The sequence below is a fragment of the Puma concolor genome, chromosome A3 (assembly GCF_028749965.1).
Source record: "Puma concolor isolate L17-30 chromosome A3, mPumCon1.1.hap2, whole genome shotgun sequence".
Lineage (NCBI taxonomy): Eukaryota > Metazoa > Chordata > Mammalia > Carnivora > Felidae > Puma > Puma concolor.
In genome coordinates, this window is record NC_141669.1 from 117,904,739 (window position 1) to 117,925,776 (window position 21,038).

Sequence of the window (21,038 nt, forward strand, 5' to 3'; positions counted from 1 at the left end):
AAAAGAAAAAAGAAAACAAGTGAAATGTCCTCCTTTATATGGATAACATTCTCACTCTTGAAGGAGCCATGGTACAATTTGGTGTATGGCCGGCCTGCCATCCTTCCAGACATGGTTCTGGTGCATATACAAACATACATGTATAGGGATAAGTTTTAAAAAACACAATAATGGAATCATATTCTTATACTATTTGATGGCTTGCCATTTTCATTTATGGTATTTTTCCACATCAGTTCTTATCTCCTTTCACAATTACATATAATTTATTTTATTGTATGGGTATTCCATGATTTATTTAACTATCTCCTCCTGAAAAATATTTAAACTCTTTCTAATTTTTCACTACTAATTCTGTCTTATGGGCAAAGAGCCTAATACTTGGCAAAAGGAGTGACTTAGCCACAGTTGCACATTTCCTACTTGCTGGTGATACAGTCTGTGACTCCCATTTTCCAACTGAGTGCCTAAAGCCCTCTGATGAGATGTTGGGTGCTATATAAATTGAGAAGTGAACATAGTCCCTGTCTTTAGAGAAGTTGCGTAGTATGTGACACAAGATTCCCACAGCTCTTGAAGGTACTTGTTAAAGTAGTGTGTATACTTTAAGAGGCGTAGTAGGGTGGCCAGGTTTGAAGAAGAGTGTGTGGTACAAGTGATGACAGTACTCCAGACAGGATGGTGCTTTTGGAATTCTTTAATTTGAGGGAGGAAGATGTGTTGATCTGGAAATGGAATGATGTTTCTGGTGTTTCTTTTGGAACATGGATTTAGTGGTGAGTACAGGATGATCTAGAAAGATGGCTGGGAGAGAGAGAGTTTTGTTGAGGACTCATTCATCAGGAATGTATTATGTAAGTAAGCAGGAAGGAGGGCGGTATCATCGTCAGAAACATCCAACAGGGTCCCTTGAGGTCAGGATGCTGTCACATTAGTCACTATTTAGTGATCGTGTCCTGAGCTGGTGCCAATCTTAGAATTTCTAGCCTGGGACGGAGTCACAATCTAGGAAATCTGTGTGAAGGAAGCTCTTGAACAGCAGGAGGAGGAGCCAAGGAAGGCAGCACACCTCTAGTCCAGAGAGGCATTATCAGCTCCAGACACAGCTCTGGCATTTGGGGCAACTCTGCCATCTTGTGGAATAAATGCTCAGTGATTTTTGTGAGCACTGAGTGCAGAGGTTTGCACCTAGGGGATAGCCTTGGTGGGGTGGTTTTCCTCCCACACTTAGCTATTCTGTGTCCTCAGAGTAGTTTTCCTGTGTATATAGATTTTTTCTGCATATATTAATTTTTTTTTTAATTAAATAAACTCTGTCTCTAACATGGGGCTTGAACTCACAACTCCAAGATCGAGAGCTCCAACTGAGCCAGCCAGGTGCCCGTCTGTAGGTATATATATTTGTCTATTTTTGTTTTTTTTTGTTTTTTTTTCCAACGTTTATTTTATTTTTGGGACAGAGAGAGACAGAGCATGAACGGGGGAGGGGCAGAGAGAGAGGGAGACACAGAATCGGAAACAGGCTCCAGGCTCTGAGCCATCAGCCCAGAGCCCGACGCGGGGCTTGAACTCACGGACCGCAAGATCGTGACCTGGCTGAAGTCGGACGCTTAACCGACTGCGCCACCCAGGCGCCCCAATATTTGTCTATTTTTGAAAGAGAATTAGAAACAGAGAGAGCAAGTGGGGGAGGAACAGAGAGAGAGGGAGAAGGAAGATCCAAAGCAGGCTTTTTGTGCTGACAGCAGAGAGCCCAATGTGGGGCTCGAACTGATGAACTGTGAGGTTATGACCTGAGCTGAAGTTGGATGCTTAGCTGATTGAGCCACTCAGGCGCCCCTCTGCATATATTTTTAGCAAGTTTTTACTTTGAATTTTTTTTTTTCAACGTTTATTTATTTTTGGGACAGAGAGACAGAGCATGAACGGGGGAGGGGCAGAGAGAGAGGGAGACACAGAATCGGAAACAGGCTCCAGGCTCTGAGCCATCAGCCCAGAGCCCGACGCGGGGCTCGAACTCACGGACCGCGAGATCGTGACCTGGCTGAAGTCGGACGCTTAACCAACTGCGCCACCCAGGCGCCCCGCAAGTTTTTACTTTGAAATAATTTCAAATTATTTCAACTTGTAAAAAAGTTGGAGGGGCACCTGGGTGGTTCAGTTGGTTAAGCGTCCAACTCTTGATTTCGGCTCAGGTCATGATCTCACTGTTTGTGTGGTTGAGCCCCGTATCAGGCTCTTCACTGACAGCGGTGAGCCTGCTTGGGATTCTCTCTCTCTCCTTCTCTCTGTCCCTCCCCAACTCTCTCTCTCAAAATAAATAAAGAAACTTAAAAAAAAGTTGGAAAATTAGGACAAAAAATTCCTATATGTCTTCAACCTGATTCCCCACTAGTTAGCAATTTGCTGTGTTTGCTTTATTATTTTTTAAAAGTATTTTTTTCTGAGTTGTCTTGCCATAAGTTGCAGAATTCTACCCCTAAATACTCCAGTGCATATTTCCTAAAAACAAGGACATTCTCCTATATTACTGCAGTGTGGTTATCAAAATAAGGACCTTATTCAAACTTCCTCAGTTCCAATAATGTCCATTATGGCAAAAGTGGGAAAAACTTTTTTCTGACCAGGATCCAATCCAGGATGATACATTGGATTTCATCATCATGTTTCTTTAGTCCCCTTTCATCTGAAATAATTCTTCAGTCTTTCTTCTTCTTATTTTTTTTTAATGTTTATTTATTTTTGAGAGAGACAGAGACAGTATGCGAGTGGGTTAGGGGCAGAGAGAGAGGGAGACACAGAATTGAATCAGGCTCCAGGCTCTGAGCTGTCCGCACAGAGCCCGATGTGGGGCTCGAACTCAACGAGCTGTGAGATCATGACCTGAGCCCAATTCTTCAGTCTTTCTTTGTCTTTCATGAACTTGACATTTCTAAAGGATATGATGTCCCTTAATTTGGTGTTTTCTGTTCTATCCTCAGGATTAGCTTTAGGTTATTGACTTTTAGAAGAAATACCATGTAAGTTTTTTTTAATACCATAAAAGAAATACCATATGTTCTTTTTAAGTGCATTCTATCAAGAGGCACATGATACCTGTTTGTCCCATTTATTGGTGATGTTAACTTTGATCACTTGGCTAGGGTTTTATCTGTTCTATAAAGCTATTATTTTTCCCTTTATAATTAATAAGTTTCTTGTGAGAGGTTATTTTGAGGCTATATAAATATTTTGTTTCTCCATGAAACATTCACCTATTATTTTAGCATCTGTTATTATTTTTTATTTTCTTAATTTTTTTAATGTTTTTTTTTTTTTTTTTTTTTTTTTTAAATTTTTGAGAGAGAAAGAGAGAGAGAGAGACAGAGTACAAGCAGGGGAGGGGCAGAGAGAGAGGGAGACACAGAATCTGAAGCAGGCTCCAGGCTCCGAGCTGTCAGCACAAAGCCTGATGCAGAGCTTGAACTCACGGACTGCGAGATCATGACCTGAAGTCAGATGCTTAACCTACTGAGCCACCCAGGCATCCTGGTATTTCTTGTCTGAAACAAATTAAAAAAAAAATTTTTTTATAATGTTTATTTATTTTTGGAGAGAGAGAGACAGAGTGTGAGTGGGGGAGGGGCAGAGAGAGACAGAATCTGAAGCAGGCCCCAGGCTCCGAGCTGTTAGCACAGAACCTGACGTGGGGGCTGGAACCCACGAACCATGATCATGACTTGAGCCACCCAGGTGCCCCTGTCTGAAACAATTTTTACTGTAATGGCTGCCAACTGGTGATTTCTAATTTTAATAATTTCTTCTACATTTTACTGGTTGTATTTTTTTATTATGAAGAGCTTTTCCCTCTTTCTTTATTTGTATCTACATGGACTCATGGATTCTTACTTTCTTCTGTGGGTTATAATCTGTGTCTGTCATTATTTTAATACCCACCACTGTTCCAGATTTGGCCAGTGGGAGCCTTTCAAACTGGTTCCTGTATCTTCTTCATTCTGTGAGCACTTTTTAAAAAATGATTTTATTTTTATTTTTATTTTTTTAAAATATTTTATTTTTAAGTAATCTCTATACCCCATGTGGGGCTCAAACTCAGAACCTTGATATCAAGAGTTGCATGCTCCCCCCGATTGAGCCAGCCAGGCAACCCCCTGCATTTTTATATATGCATTTTTATAATATCTTTTTCCCCCACTTGTCACCATACGTAGGGTCATACACTATGGTATGGACTGGGCAACTTTTTTTTTTTTTTAATCCTTAGGGATAAATTTTTTTTTTTTTTTTTTTTTAATGTTTAGTTTTGAGAGAGACAGAGTGTGAGTGGGGGAGGGACAAAGAAAGACAGAGACACACAGAATCTGAAGCAGGCTTCAGGCTCTGAGCTATCAGCACAGAGCCTGATTCAGGGCTCAAATTCACGAGCTATGAGATTATGACCTGAGCCAAATCAGACCCTTAACCGACTGAGCCACCCAGGTGCCCCTGGACTAGGCAACTTTCTGTTTTCACTTAGTATATCTTGAAATTATCTATATCAGTAAATACAGAGCTGCCTCATTCTTTTAAATAGCTGATCAGAATTACATAATGCAGACTTCCCATAATTTATTTAACTGTTTTTCTAATTAAGGACATTTTTGTTTTTTTATTTGATGCATTTGACTGGACTTGCTGTGAATATTTGCATCTGTTCATGTTTCTTTTTGATTGCCTTTTGTTGCTTCAGAGCTGATAAAATTATTCCTTCACAGACCTGAAAAATGTTTTACCCATTATAGTATTTGAAGTACATGTCAAAAAATTATTAAACTATTGGGATCACATGGTGTCATTGCTAGTAAAAATACCAACTGTATTGGGGCATGGTGCTGAGGGTACATGGACAAGACAATGAGAAATGGCCCTTATTCTTTGGCCGGAGAAGTCATAAAGGATAGGATATGGGAACAGATCTGAAGTGCCAAAGATGGGGTGCATCAGGTAGTCATTTGTGCCAGGAGTTGATGGCATGTGGTCCCTGAGAGCCAGGGCCATCTGGACACCTTCCTGCTCATGGAGTGAGCTGAGTTTGGATAGAATTGAGTACTTGGCCAAGCCTGCGAGGGATGGCAGGGAGAGGGCAAAGCCTGAGTGGAGGTATGAGCCATGAGAGCATGAAGCAGTTGTTGGGGCCAGCAGTTGGCTGGGCAGCTACTAAGGCCTCATGGTGGATTATTAATGGGAGATGAATTTGGAAAGCAAGATGGTATTTAGATTGACATGGGCTTGGAATGCCAGATTGAGTATGGTCAACAAGACTAAATATCACCATCATAATCTTCTAAATGTGAGGATTGAGGAACTAGCAATGGGGGTGTTTAAAAAAGGGTTAAACAGGATATTATTTCTAAGCCATGTTTCAGAAAACATAGTTTAAAAACTTTTTTAAGTTTAAGATTAATGTATGCTTATCATAAAAGGGAAAGTATAAAGCTTTACTCAAGTATTATATAGAAAATGAGAGGGCTTCTGATCCTATTCTGGATTATCTGTCAACTGTGTAACCATGTTACCACATACGTAGTGGTTTAAAACAACACATTTATTTTCTCATAGTTTCTGTGGATGAGGAGTCCAGGCAGAATTTACCTGGGTCCTCTGCAAGACTGCGGTCAAGGGGTTGACCAGGGCTGCATTCTCATCTGAAAACTCTACTGGAGAAAGATTTGCTTCCAGGCTTACATGGTTGTTGGCAGCATTCAATTCGTTGTGGGCTGTCGTTGTGGGCTGTCATTCAAGGCCACGTTCTTGCTGGCACTCTCAGTTACAAGTTACTTGTCTTCTCTGGAGAGTAGCTCACAACATAGCAGCTTGTTTCATCAGGACTTCAAAGGAGAATACCTGCTAGTAAAGTACATGTTAAATATTACATAATATAATCACAAAAGTGACTTTGCTTATTCTATTAGAGGCAAGTTACAGGTTCTGCCCACACTCAAGGGAAAAGGATTACACTTGGATGTGAATACTTGGAGGCAGGGATTATTAGGATAAATTTTGTAATTTATTTTCCTCCCAAAAGTAAAGGAAATAGTCCTTAAGAGTTACCATTCTTAAAAGCAAATTCAAATTCTGTGGACCATTTTTCTCTGCATAGCAATGTATAGAAGTAATTTTGAGAGAGGCAAGAGGCAAGAGCCAAGAGTGACTCTTGAGATTTTTGAGGCTGGGAGCCCAGGGGAGAGTTCTGTGCTTTGCCTTGATTTCTTCAAACAGAAATCTATTAAACATGAGGAAGAGTACAGACCATTTAAACGATAATACCGGTAACTACTTGGAAATACTGATTTCCATACCATTTCCTTAAAAAACTGGAGTAACTTGGTTCCAGTGATTTACCCACTACCCAGAGGGTAGCTTTTTTTTTTTTTTTTTTTTTTAAACTGAGTTGAATCCTCAGCAGCTTTTTTTTTTTAAGTTTATTTATTTTTGAGACAGAGAGAGACAGAGCATGAACGGGGGAGGGCAGAGAGAGAGGGAGACACAGAATCTGAAGCAGGCTCCAGGCTCTGAGCCATCAGCCCAGAGCCCGACACGGGGCTCGAACTCACGGACCGCGAGATTGTGACCTGAGCTGAAGTCCGACGCTTAACTGACTGAGCCACCCAGGCGCCCCCAGAGGGTAGCTTTTGAATCCGGCTCCCTGGAGGATTTAATTTACATATTCTCTGCTTTTTGTCTCCTGGTAACTGCTCCCAATGTTGACAAAAAACTCTAGTTTCCCAGAGTGGATGATGTCACTTAGCTGGCTGGTGCCATCAGTGACATATGTTCCAAATAAAGTCCTATTGGGACCCAGGTTACACACCTCTGTGAGACGTGGGATCCATGCAGATTGTGGCCCAGTGGGCCCTAAGGGCAGCCAGCTGCTCTCCTGGTTCTTGACCATGCTTCCAGCACCATGTTTCTTTGGTTACAGGAACACTGTTCTGGGGAGTAGTATAATACAGAAATATGAAAACATTGTGTTATTCTTTCTATTGTGAGGACAGTAATGGCTATTATACCTTATTAGCAAGCATGGAAAAGTAGAAAACAGTTCTTTTTACTTGAAGTCTCATAACCAAAAGGTTGCCATTACTTATAATATTGTATATAATATTTCTGTGCATAATGTTTTGTTTTGATCATATTTCTCTTGTGGGTTTTCTTTAGCATAGTCATACTGTGCATATTCTAATATTAAATTCTTTGAAAATGTAAAACATTTTGCTGGGTGTATCATTTTACTATTTCTTTTGTGCTTTTATTAACATTAACACTTCAGTGTTTGATTAATAAAGGGCAGTTGGATGTTAAAATTTCTCAGGTTGTGCCACTGATACATGGCTTCCTGGCTGGGATCCTTGTGTACACACCACTGGTAACTTTGATTGTTTTAAACAGACAGCTATAAGGTCAGTGATAACCATGATGACAACTAATGTTCAAGTAACTTGCTGTAGTTAATAATGGGTTTTCAGGGAAACATGTAGGGGCCTTGTGAAATAAGTATTTTTCTTCCCATTTGGTGAGGAAATGGTCTTAAGAGAGGCCAGCTCTCTTGTTTAATGTTGTGATACACTAAGGTAAGTATCATAGGAGAAGTAAAGAATGGAACCTGTCCCCCATTTCAACATTTTAGAATAAAGAAGGCAGAACCACCTGTAATAGAGATAGAAAGGGATAGATAACACAAGATTTATTTTCCATAAAGTACTTATGGGAATTCAGAGAAAGCAGGATAAAATCTTTTCTGCTGAGAGGCCAAGGCAAAAGCTTTATGTAAGTAGGTGGCAATTGAAGGATGAGCAGGGCTTGATTTGCATGGGAGAGAGGTGTGCCAAACAGAGAACCATGTGACCTATCCTGGCTGAACTGGCAACTTTCATTGTGCATACAGAGGGCTTGTGTTTCCTGTCCTATGCAAAAACTAGGATATATGGCACCTGGATCGTTCAGTCAGTTGAGCATCCGACTCCTGACTTTTGCTCAGGTCATGATCCTGGGGTAGTGAGATTGAGCCCCATGTTGGACTCCATTCTGAGCATGGAGCCTGAGTAAGATACTGTCTCTCTCTCCCTCTGCCCCTCACTTCCACTCATGCTCGCTCGCTCTCTCTCTCTCTCTCTCTCTCTCTCTCTTTAAAAAAAAAAAAAAGACCTAAATGTATAGAATTACAGCATCAAGAGTTACACAATTCTTGGATTAAAATAATCTGATGGAGTTTGTTCGGGATAAGTGTGTAACTTCCAATATGTAGTTTGACAAAACTATTTGAGGAAAATGGAAATGCACTTCAATTAGTGTTTTAAAAAGGCAGACAAAACAGGGATGCCTGATAGCTCAGTTGGTTAAGTGGCTGACTCTTCGTCTCGGCTCAGGTCATGATTTCATGGTTCGTGGGATTGAGCCCCATGTTGGGCTTTGTGCTGGCAGTGGAGCCTGGTTGGGATTCTCGCTCTCCCTCTCTCTCTCTGCTCCTTCCCCATTAGTGTACTCTTTCTCTCTCAAAATAAACTTAAAAAAAAAAAAAAAAAAAAAGGCAGACAGCACATAGTTCAGGATTTTGGTGGACTAAGCTGGTACTTTCCAGTACCATGTAATGTGACTATTTAAAAAAACAAAACCAAAAACCCTTTGTCTATGTTTGTAAAAGTAAGATGTTCTGAAAGGTGGGGGTAATAATCCTACTGAGTGGCCAGACTAGGATTCTTGTGGTTCATTTGGATTTCACATTTGTAGAAGGATGCAGAAAAATGGGAGTGCTTACAGAGTGATATGTCCTCAGCCAGAGCTTATGAGGGCTGTTTTCACTTTGGTTGGTAATTATAATTGCTGTCTCCAGCCTCATTCCATAAATGACATAAGCTTGTTTACCAAGATGTATTTAATATTTGAAATGAACTGCTTTGTGCCAAGCACATATATATATATATGTTACAGCCTTCTCTCATCTCTTTGAAATAGGTGGTATATATTCCCTTTCATAGATGAGAAACCAAATCCGAAATAGTTTGAAAAATATGTACAATTTATTTATACAGCTAATGAAAGAGCTGGAATTTAAAGTTGAGCTGATTCCATTATGCCATATTGCCGCTAGCATGAGTGTTCAGTGAGGCTGAGAATGGTGTGGACTTCTATCCTGCTTATGAGCAGATTAATTCCTGAAAAGCTGTTCATAAGTCCCATTTGTTTATAAGTCTAAAATTATACTATATAATAGTAAGGACCAATATTTATTGAGCACTTAGTATATGCCAGACATTTTTCTAGGATCTTTGCATGTAATTCATTTAAGTCTCACAGCTCTGTGAAGGAGTTACCCTTAATCTCGCCACCCTGCACTAGAAGAAGCAGAAGCAGGAGGAGTAAGTAAAGGAGTCAGGATTTGAACCAGGCTGTCCAGCTGCAGAGCCCACACTTTTAGCCACTGTCCTGTCTTTTCCTTATGCAAATGTCCAGTGGTGTGTACACAAAGGTCCAGTGTGTTTGAATAGAGAGAATGGTAATTTTTCATGGAATTGGTTTGGAGTTCTCATTATTTTCAACCCTTAATATATTTTTTTAAACTCAAAGATGTTTGTATTTTGGCATTGTTCTTTTCCATTATAAGTCAACTTATCACAATAACCACAGCTTACAAACACAAGCCAAAGGATGCATGAGTTTAACTATAGCTGAGCTTGACTGCTGTAGTTCTCAGATGGCAGGTGGTGTTGATGCTCTCTGACGTTGGACCTTACCTTATTCATATGATGGTTAGTGGGGTTGTCTGCAGTGATTTTGGAGACCGTCAAAATGGAAAAGGAATTATTAGGCTGAACCATATGAAATAGCCAATATTTAATTTTATTAATCTATAAAAATGGCAAATTCATATGGTTCAGCTTAATAGGCTCAAGAGGAGGAAATTCCAGAGAAACCACTTGTAATTTAAGAAATAATTTTAGGATGTATTGGAGGTTTGAGGTGGTTTTTGTTGTTGTTTTTAGAATGAGTGTGTGTGAGCGGTGGGAGGGGCAGAAGGAGAGGGAGAGAGAATCTTAGGCTCCTTGCTTAGTGTGGAGCCCAATGTGGGGCTCAATCTCACCACCCTGAGATCATGACCTGAGCTGAAATCAAGAGTCAGACGCTTAACCAACTGAGCTACTCAGGTGCCCCTGGAGGTTTGAGTTTTGAATTTCTCCACTGACATGCTTTTTCAGTACACCCATGTTTCTAAGTATGTATTCCATTTGGTTTCATGTTAGTTTTCTTCTCTTAACTGCATCTTATTGATTTGAACCTCTTTGTTTTATCTCTTGTCATAGATAGAAAGTGATTTTAAGGCATTCTGCTTTAGGATGTGTGTGTGTATGTGTATTTTTTTTTTTTTAACTTGTTTAAAATGCCTGTATAGTGGCATCCATCAGATCATCAAACGTACCAGTTTTGTAATCTTACCCTAGTGCTGATTTGGAAATGTTGACTTGATTTAGATTGAGTTTAAGAATTTTATTTCTTCTGATTGTGGAATGGTATTTGAAAATGTAATCCTAATATTTACCAAAGGTTCAGTATACTATCTGCTTCTAATGGAAATTGTATCATTGTATTTGGGAAATATTTGATTCACCCAAGAAAAGTCTTTTTAGGATATTCTTGGGTGACCTAATCAAGAGTGTAGGAAAATTTGAATTTAAGGGGATTACTCTCATTGGGGTGAAGGCATTATGAAAGGAGTCTTCAATAAACTGTTTCCAACACACATGAATTTCTTGTTACAGCTTTATTTTTTGTCATTGATACATGGCAAATTGTTGCCTTCTGTTTGTTTTTTGGGGCAGAGGGCGCATTTCAAACTGTTTTTGCCTCTTTAAATTTGATCATGGAGTCCTGAGTTCTCCTCATGCCTTTCAGCTCCACTCATTTGGTTATCTTTTTTTTTTTTTCTTACTGAGTCCCTTTGTTCAAACAAAGTACATAGTAGCAAAATATCAAAAACTTTTGTAACAGTTACACTCTCTTTGTACAAAAATCATTGTGAGATCCCTAAAGATCCCACCAGAATATTCCCTAGTTTTGTCCACACACACAAGTATTAGGATCGTAGTAAGTTTGAATCTGTTCTAAGTCAAGAGTATTAAGTACTGGTGGGTTGGGTTTCTGATTTTTTTTTTTTTAAGGATTTTTCCTGTTCTTTCCCTACAGTCTACAACCTTGAGAACTTGTGTGGCTGCCTAATAAGCAAACACTTGATCTTAGCCAAAAGGCCGAGAAGCGATCTAATAAGCAAACAAAAACATGTTGATCTTCTCATTCAGAAGATGAATCTTGGTTGAGTGTCTGTTATTTATCCTGAAGTTGTATCCTTTCTTTCCAAACAGTAATCTGGGGAGGTGATGGCTGCCTGATGTCTCTGTCTCCATATGCTTTCTGCTCTTTCACTTTTTGTTGCCGTGTGTAATGCATGTATTGTCATAAGTAGGATAAGCACGAGGAATCTTTGTTTTTGTTTCTGTTCTGTTTTTCAGTAACAAATACTTTTAAGAAAACAGATGATTTTGTGACATGTAAAGCCCCAGCTGTCGACCTAGATCACAAGTTCAGGTGCAAGGTTGTGGATTGTTTAAAATTTTTCCGCAAGGCCAAACTGTTGCACTATCACATGAAGTATTTCCACGGGATGGAGAAGTCACCAGAGCCAGATGAGAACCCAGGAAAGAGGCAGGTCCAAACGAGGGGCTCTTCAGCTTCAGACAAGGCCAGCCAGGAGAGCCTGACCAGGAAGCGGGTCTCTGCCAGTTCCCCAAGTAAGTATTTTGGTTCTATGTTGTATCTATATTATAGAGTACTCTCTGTTGCTCAGGTCACACTGCTTGCATTTCTGACACAGAAGAAGGTGTTAAGTTGGTTTGGTCCAATTGAATCTTAAAAGATGAAAACTGACAAGTGATCCTCAGGAATTACATCGAAGGGCTGTGACCCTCCTGGAGGAACGAGAACTACAGTAGTGGGGGCACCTGGGGGGCTCGGTCATCGAGCACCTGACTTGGACTCAGGTCATGATCTCACGGTTCGTGAGTTTGAGTCCCACATTGGGTGAGCTTGTGCCCTGCTTCAGGTGAGGCCCTCTTCTCTCTCTCTCTGCCCCTTGTGGGATTCTCTCTCTCTCTCTCTCTCTCTCTCTGCGCCTCGCTCACTTGCACGTGCGTGCTCTTTCTCAAAAAAAAAACAAAAAAAAAAAACAAAAAAAAACCCCAAAACAAAAAAATTGTAATGGAGGTAGTAAGGATTACCACAAAGTCTCGTCTTCATGTCTTAGTACAAAAAACCTTTTTGGTGGCCTTTCCTTCCTTCCTGCCTTCCTCCCTTCTTCCCTTCCTTCCTTTCCTTCCTTCTACCTTCCTCCCTCCCTCCCTCCTTCCTTTCCCTCCCTCCTTTCCTTCCTTCCTTCCTTCCTTCCTTCCTTCCTTCCTTCCTTCCTTCCTTCCTTCCCTTCCCTTCCCTTCCCTTCCCTTCCCTTCCCTTCCCTTCCCTTCCCTTCCTTCCTTTCCTTCCTTTCTTTCCTTCCTCCTTCCTCCCTCCCTTCCTCCTCTCTTCCCCTCCCTCCCTCCCTTCCTCCTTCCTTCCTTCCTTCCTTCCTTCCTTCCTTCCTTCCTTCCTTCCTTCCTTCCTTCCCTCCCTCCCTCCCTCCCTCCCTCCCTCCCTCCCTTTCATCTAAGTAATCTCTAGCCAGTATGGGTTTCAAACTCACAACCCTGAGATTGACAGTTGCATGCTCCACCATATGCCAACCAGGTGCCCCTGGAGATTTTTTCTAAAACTTAAGAGATTGAAAAATTACAAATTTCTGGGGGAATTTCAGAAGACTTTTTAAAATTTTTAAATTTTGTTTAATGTTTATTTTTGAGAGACAGAGTGCGAGTGGGGGCGGGGGGGTGGGCAGAGAGAGAGGAGACACAGAATCCGAAGTAGGCTCTAGGCTCTGAGCTGTCAGCACAGCCCAATGTGGGGCTCGAACTCACTAACCGCGAGGTCATGACCTGAGCCGAAGTCGGACGGTTAACCGACTGAGCCAGCCAGCACCACCCCCCTCACCTTTTATTTATTAAAAAAATTTTTTTTTTATGTTTTTTATTTATTTTTGAGAGAGGAGGTGGGGAGGGGCAGAGAGAGAGGGAGACACAGAATCCAAAGCAGGCTCCAGGCTCTGAGCTGTCAGCACAGAACCCGATGTGGGGCTTGAACTCACAAACTGCAAGATTATGACCTGTGCCGAAGTCAGGTGCTTAACCGACTGAGCCACCCAGGCGCCCCATTCTTTTTAAAGTAATCTGTATGCCCAACGTGGGGCTCAAACTCATGACCCCAAGATCAATAGTCACACGCTCTACTGACTGAGCCACATGCCCGCAGAAGCCTTTTTAATGAATTTCCAGTAAATTCTACAAGCCCTCCAGCTTCTTTTTACCTGAAATTGTAACATCATTATATATTGCTGGCTGATATAATACCTAGGTATTAAATGATATGTGGAACTCCTAGGACATGTGACAGTATCCCCAAGAAAGTATGAAATCAGGTTTCAGGACAATGGGGCAGGGCTGTGTCAACTAAGGTGATCTCTGACCCTGTGAGAGATCAGTCCTCAGCCATGTTTTGAAGATTTAGTGAGGGAAGGTCAAGGTAGAATCTTTTAGTCATATATGATGCATTATTTATTAAAAGTATAATGTGAACCACATGTAACTTTTTCTAATAGCCACATTTAATTTTATTATTTTTTATTTTTTTTAAATGTTTATTTTTGAGAGAGAGAGCATGGGGGAGGGGCAGAGAGACAGGGGGACAGAGGATCTGAAATGGGCTCCACACTGACAGCAATGAGCCCATGTGGGGGTCGAACTCTCAGACTGCAAGATCAAATGCTCAACTGACTGAGCCACCCAGGTGCTCCTAATAGCCACATTTTAAAATGTCAAAGGAAACAGATGAAATCATTCTTAATGTATTTTATTAATTTACTATATCCAAAATGCTATCATTTCAGCATTAAGTTGGTATAGAAATGTCTTTTTTTTTGAAGTTTGTTTTTTTTTTTTTTTAATTTCTTTATTTGAGGTGGGGAGGGGCAGCGAGAGAAGGAGAGAGAATCCCAAGCAGGCTGTGCAGTCTCACCACAGAGTCTGCTGTGGGGATCGATCTCATGAACCATGAGATCATGACCTGAGCCCAAATCAAGAGTTAGAGGCTTAACTGACTGAGGCACCCCAGTATATATAGTGAGCTGTTTTATATTCTTTTTCTTATACTAAGCCTTTACAGTTTAGTGTGTATTTTATGTTTACTGAACATTTCACTTCAGACTAGCCACATTTCAGGTGCTCAGTAGCTGCATATGGCTAGTAGCCTCTGTATTGGGCTCTGTTACCCTCTGTTGTAGGTAGTCTAGCTGTGCACTTGGCGAGCCTGAGCACTGAGCTAACAGGAGCTGCCTGAGGAAGGCCGGCTGGCCAGTAGTCACCCAGGAGGAGACTCCCCATGAGGGCCGCAGGGCATGGCAGCACTCACCACCTTAGTGACTTCACCAGAGTGTTGCTCGGGTACCCATCAGTGGTTAGATGTCTCTCAGAGCAGGCTCGTATGAACCAAATGGCAGTAGACTGATGCTCAAGGCCACGTGCCAGTTATTTATTTGAGACGAAACCCACAGCTGTCAAAACTCCTTTCCTGTGTAGGAACAGTTTGCTTATTGAGCATTGGATCAGAGCACTGGAGTTAGAAGTGCTTCATACTAAAATAGATTGACTTGTCCATTCAGTACCTCTTTATTGAGTGCTTATTAAGTGCCAGGCTCTGTTCTGGGCATTTCAGAAGAGACCTGAGTCCTGTTTTGCTTGAGATCTTGGTTGTGAATATTCCTGGCACAAGGAAGAAAAGACTGGCTCAGTCCTCAGACCAGAGCATTCTTTTGCCTGGGCATTGCTTGTTTCATTTAGGGCCAAACATTGATTCCTTAGGGATGTTAATGTCTATTCCTGGCCAGTCCTACTGGCTTTGGTGGCCACTCTGTATCTTTCAGGTGAGTATATCTCTCTGTCATTGAATACATGGTTAATTATGGGGGCAAGCTTATTTCCTAGGACATAAGATACCTGTCACTGAGATCTTCTGCTTCCCCAAAATGCCACCTGGCCCACGTCTCACCTAGAGCAGTGGCTAACTAACCCAGCTGCCTGGGAGTCACACTTGGTGACTTGTTAAAATATGGATTTATTGGGCCCTGCTTTCCAGACACATTCCAATTCAGTGGTTCTAAGTTTAGAATCTGTAACATTTTTACAACCCATCCCCACGTACAAAAGTGACATATGATTGCTGTATAAATCAGTACAACAGAGTTGGGAAAAGGTATCCCTCCCCTAGGCATTCCCACCCTCTTTGCAAATGTAACTATTTTTATTTAACAAACTCTTTTCAGATATTTTCTGTGCATATCCAAACACGTCTACATAGAAAATATCTTTTACACAGTATCACCTGCCACTTGTTTTTTTTTTTTTTTTCATTAAAGATATCTTGGGCATCATTTCATATCAGTGTTGATATGTGGTTCTACCGATTTTGACAGTTGTCATTTTTCATTGTATGAGTGTACTGTACTGTAAACATTCTTCCTATAAAAAGTTTATATTTTGCCATTTTTTTTCACTCTATCAAGTGCTAAAATAAAGCAAACCTCCCAAAGATTAATATACCCTTGTGTACAAATAAACCCATGGGATAAATTCCTGGAGGTGGTTGGCTTCAGCAAAGGGTATGTGCATATCTAAACTTCTGATAGATGATACCAAATCACCTTTTGAAAACTTTGTTTCAGTTTATAATCTCTCTCCAACTAGTCATGTGTGTCAGTTTTTTAATATTATCAATATTACCAAATTTTAAATTATTGTAAGTCTGATAGGTAAACATATTTCAGTGATTTTAGTATTTTATTTTTAAATTTCTGAAGTATTTTTGGGGCGCCTGGGTGGCTCAGTCGGTTAAGCGTCTGACTTTTGCTCAGGTCATGATATCACTGCTTGTGAGTTTGAGCCACAAGTTGGGCTCTATGCTAACAGCTCAGAGCCTGGATCCTGCTTTGCATTCTGTGTTTCCCTCTGTGCCCCTCCCCTGCTCACACTCTGTGTGTGTGTCTCTCTCTTAAAAATAAACAAACATTAAAAAAATTAAAATTCTGAAATATTTAAAATATACAGTTCATAACTTATGCCCATTTTTAAATTGGATTATTTGGGGTTTTTTTGAATTTTGAGGTTTAGAAGTTCTTTACATATTTTGGATACTAACCCTTTATCAGATCCCTCCCCTGTCATTTGCATGTCATTTGCAAATACTTTCTCCCATTCAATAGGTTACTTTTTAGTTCTGTTGATTGTTTCCTTTGCTGCTCAGAAGCTTTTTATTTTGATCTAGTCTCAATAGTTTATTTTTCTTTTATTTGCCTTGCCTGAGGAGATATATGTAGAAAAATGTTGCTATGGCTGATGTCAGAGATCCTACTTCCTGTTCTTTATTCTAGGATTTTTACGGTTTCAGGTCTCACATTTAGGCCTGTAATCCATTTTGAGTTTTTTTTTTGGCGGGGGGGGGATGTGAGGAGAGTGCATGCAAATGGGACAGGCATGGGGGAGAGTGAGAGAATCCCAAGCAGGCTCCATGCCCATCTTGTAGCATGATGTAGGGCTTGAATTCATGACCTGGGAGATCATGACCTTAGCTGAAATCAGCAGTCAGATCAGACTCTTAGCCAACTGAGCCACCCAGGCGCGCCTGAGTTTATTTTTGTGTATGGTGAAAGAAAGTGGTCCTTTTTCATTCTTTTACATGTTGCTGTCCAGTTTTCCCAGTACCATTTGTTGAAGAGCCTTTTTCCCATTGCATATTCTTGCCTCCTTTGTTGAAGATTAATTGACCATATAATTGTGGGTGTATTTCTGAGTTATCTGTTCTGTTCCATTGACCTATGTGTCTATTCAAACTTTTTTCAATATTATTGTATCTGTTATGGTGATCTGTGATCAGTGATTATGACTCACTGAAAACTCAGATGATGGTTAGCATTTTTTTTACGAATAAAATATTAAAAAACTTTTTTTACAATATTCATTTATTTTTGAGAGAGCGCGAGTATGGGAGGGGCACACAGAGAGGGGGGTACAGAGGCTCCAGTGTGGGCTCTGTGCTGACAGCAGAGAGTTCAGTGTGGGGCTCGAACTCACAAACCATGAGCTCATGACCTGAGCCTAATTTGGAGGCTCCAATAAAGTGTTTCTTGTTTGAATGTTTATTTATTTTCAGAGAGAGAGCAGAGGAGGGGCAGAGAGAGAGGAGGTAGAGAATCCCAAGCAGGCTCTGAGTGGCCAGCACAGAGCCCAATATGGGGCTTGAACTTACAAATTGTGACATCATGACCTGAACTGAAATTAAGAGTCCAACACTTAACAGACTGAGCCACCCAGGTGCCCCCAATTGAGTATTTTTTTAATTTAGGTGTATACTTTGTTTTTTTTTCTTTTAAAGACATAATGCTATTGCATACTTAATAGACTATAGTATAGTGTAAACATAACTTTTATATGCGCTGGGAAACCAAAAAATACATTCAACTCACTTTATTGCGACTTTGTTTTGTTGTGGTAATCTGGAACCACGCCTGCAGTATCTCTGAGGTATATCTGTAAATGTGTGAATAGAGTAAATAAATTGTGATATCTTGATCCAGTGGAATACCGCACAGCAGTGAGTGAGTGGACCACAGCCCTCCCACCAACTTTGGTACATGTCACAAATACAGTGTTGAGCTAGTGTAAACTCATAACCTATGTGCTATGGTTTTATATAAAGTTCAAAACCAGATAAAAATGAATCTGTGCTGTTTGAGGGTATGACAGTGGTTAGTTACCCTTGTGGGGTGGTAGGTGGATGAATGAATGGTGGGGGCAGGAGGGAGACTTTTGGCCTGCTTGTATCAATCATACATTTATTATGTGTGTAGTTTTCTCTATATGTTTTAGGCCTCAATAAAAGGCCTACATAAAACAGACACTTCAAAAATATTAAAATTGCTATAAGAATGTAAGAAAATAAAGTACAAGGAGATGCTGAGATAAAAGATCAGGCTTTTCACTTGAAATAATGGTAACTGAGGAGCTTTTAATTTTTTGTTTATTTACATCTGCTTTATCCCCAAATGGATCCCTTTTTTCTCTGTCCCCCAGCAGTAATCCAGGTTTTCCTGTCTTGCCTTGATTGTCGTAATAGTTTCTCAACCAGTTTTCTTCTCTCCGTCCTTTACCCACTATGGTTTATCTTTTATTTTGCTGTAAGGGAACTTGGAGAATACAAACCTGATCATATCACTCATCTGCTAAGAAATATTTAAGGATGGAATGATGGTTTTTGCAGAGCATAATGTTGGTGCTGGGCATGTGGGCTGGGAATCCTATCCCATTCTTATAACTGTTGTTGGACTTATTGTAGGTTTCCCCACTTCTCTGTCTCTGTGTAAACTGGATGAGTTCTTGGGATGAGTCTGTGAGCTAATGTATTTAATGAGCCTGTTATATAGGGTCCCATATGTGGGAGGTGCATTTCCTTCTTCCCCTTGACTATGATTTTATTTGTCTCATCCAGCCATGTATGACTGAAGTTAGTGCATTGATATGAGCTTTTCAGCTGGACTGTAACTACTGTTGGAGAGGAATGAATGTTGTTGCTGCAGTATCCCGTGGGCTCAGAGCTGTGAACACAGCCGGCGCTCAGGGATTGGTGATTGTTGGGACCTAGTAGAAATGGATCCGGTGATGGAGTGACATCTGGGCAGGCAGAACTAGGGAGCAACTGGAGGTGGATTCAGCCTATCACAGTGACACAGAGTGTCTAGAACGAAGTTATTCCAGAGGCTGAGTCTTGACAGACAGGAGGCCATAAGGGGACTGAGGAAAGATGTGTTTGCTTGGCTACCATGGTGTGTGCCCTCTGAGCTAGGGCATAGTTCTCCTTGTCCCTGGTCATGGTAATTGTCTGAGGAGGGACCTTGCCCAGTATAACACACCTGAGTTCAGGATGGGCATTCCTGGCCATGTGTAGATTGCTTGTCTGGTTTGGCGATTCCTGATTAACTATACTTGAGGTTCGTGATTTGTGTTGAGTAATATGTGCAGGCTCAGAGTCAGCCCATCTGAATTTGAACCCCCCCTCCCCCCCAGGCTTCCCTACTTGCTTTGCTATGTGACTTTGGGCAAAGAACTTGCTGAACTTCAGTTTTCCCATCTGTGAAATGGAAATAATACTACTACTTACCTTGGAGCTTTGTTACATTAAATATAATGTAATGTAAAATGCTTAACACAATATCTGGCCTACAGTAAACTCTTAATAAGCAGTAGCTCTTTGTTTCAGTGAAAACATTATCCCAGGTAGTCAGAGATCTAGTTCTAAATTCAGCTGACCACTAATGAGCTGCAAAATCAATAGGTTGTTGCCATTTTGGTATAAGAAACCTCAGTGATTGATTTTCTACTTTTGTGTACTGCTTTTGGATCTCATACCAGTATAGCCACCTGGGATTTGATTCTCTCTCTTAACTAAAAGATCCCTTTCATTGTGATTTGGAAATTTGATGAACTTGGAAATTTTTGCCTGCCAGTTTTCTTTTTAATAACATGATCTGCTGAGGTGCCTGGGTGGCTCAGTCTGTTAAACCGTCTGATTCTTGATCTCAGGTCAGGTCTTGATCTCAGGGTCATGAGTTCAAGCCTTGCATCGGGCTCTGCGCTGGGCATGAATACTACCTACTTAAACAAACAGGGGTGCCTGGGTGGCTCAGTCAGTTAAGGGTCCAACTTGATTTCGTGGGATTGAGCTCTGTGTCAGGCTCTGCACTGAGAGTGCAGAGCCTGCTTGGGATTCTCTCTCTCCCTCCCTGTTTACCCCTTTCCCACTTGTGCACGTGTACTCTCTCTCTCACAAAATAAATAATTAAACATTTAGAAAACAAAAAACAAAAAAACACAAGACTGACGGGTGGACGATATAAAATGCTTTAGGGGGTGCCTGGCTGGCACCATCGGGAGAGTGTGCAACTCTTGGTCTTAGGGTCATGAGTCTGAGCCCTATGTTGGGTGTAGAGGTTACTAAAAATAAAATAAATAAGATAATAAAAAATAAAAATAAAATAAAAGCTTTAGGGTGAACAGATGGGTGTTTTAAATCACTATGTTTTATCTTGTTACTCCCCTGCTGGTCCTTTGTAAAACTGGTCAGTTTGGTGGCAGAATGGGCCACATAGGCCACTCACCCACTGTCTGGGGTATAGCCTGGTCATTCCCGTACCCTCTTAGATGGTAGAGCGGTTTTGCGCAGCCAGGAAGGAACACACAACTCTGTCCTCCTGTCAAGTGGACACAGACCTTATGGATGATTTCACAGTTCTCATGTGCGTGGTTGCTGAGATGGCCAGCAGTTATCAGGCTGAAAGAAACCAGCTGGTTTACCTTGCTATATTCTAGGTGGGAAATGAAAACCCTGGCCCCTAGTCCTGCCTGTGCCAGTAACCAGAAGGACCCTAAGTTATCATCATCAGTGAACTGGGGTCAGGAGACATGTTCATCCTTCACCATGACACTGGCTGTCAATGAGAGCAAACATAGGAAGGTATTTAGAAGATTCCATAGACCCCAGGCCTCCAGAAGGCACCCCCTGTACCAGGCATCTCCCCTCACTGTCTCCCATCAAAGTCTCCTTCTGTTTCCTCATGGTTTTGCTGGTTACTTGACTAATCCAGTAACTAAATTTCTCAAGATTTGAAAGATTAAAACCAGCATAATAGGTCACCTATTCTCAACATACCTAGGTTTCACTCAGACTTCTAAGAAATTCTGGTATTCAGGGGTGGCATTTCAGACGGGGTGGGTTCAGGTGGAGAGATGTTTCAAGGTGAGACTCTGACACCAGGCAACCTG

General features: G+C 41.1%; 1 protein-coding gene across 6 annotated transcripts in view; it reads left to right on the forward strand.

Moving 5' to 3' along the window:
• The window catches only part of PHF20 (PHD finger protein 20), a 172,751-nt gene that overhangs the window by 114,046 nt on the left and 37,667 nt on the right, over window positions 1-21,038 (forward strand). For all 6 annotated transcript variants that reach the window (XM_086702082.1, XM_086702084.1, XM_025931715.2 and 3 more), the window contains one exon: window positions 11,541-11,819. In XM_086702082.1, coding sequence (XP_086558208.1) covers window positions 11,541-11,819 — 279 coding nt within the window. The remainder of the gene's footprint in view (window positions 1-11,540; window positions 11,820-21,038) is intronic.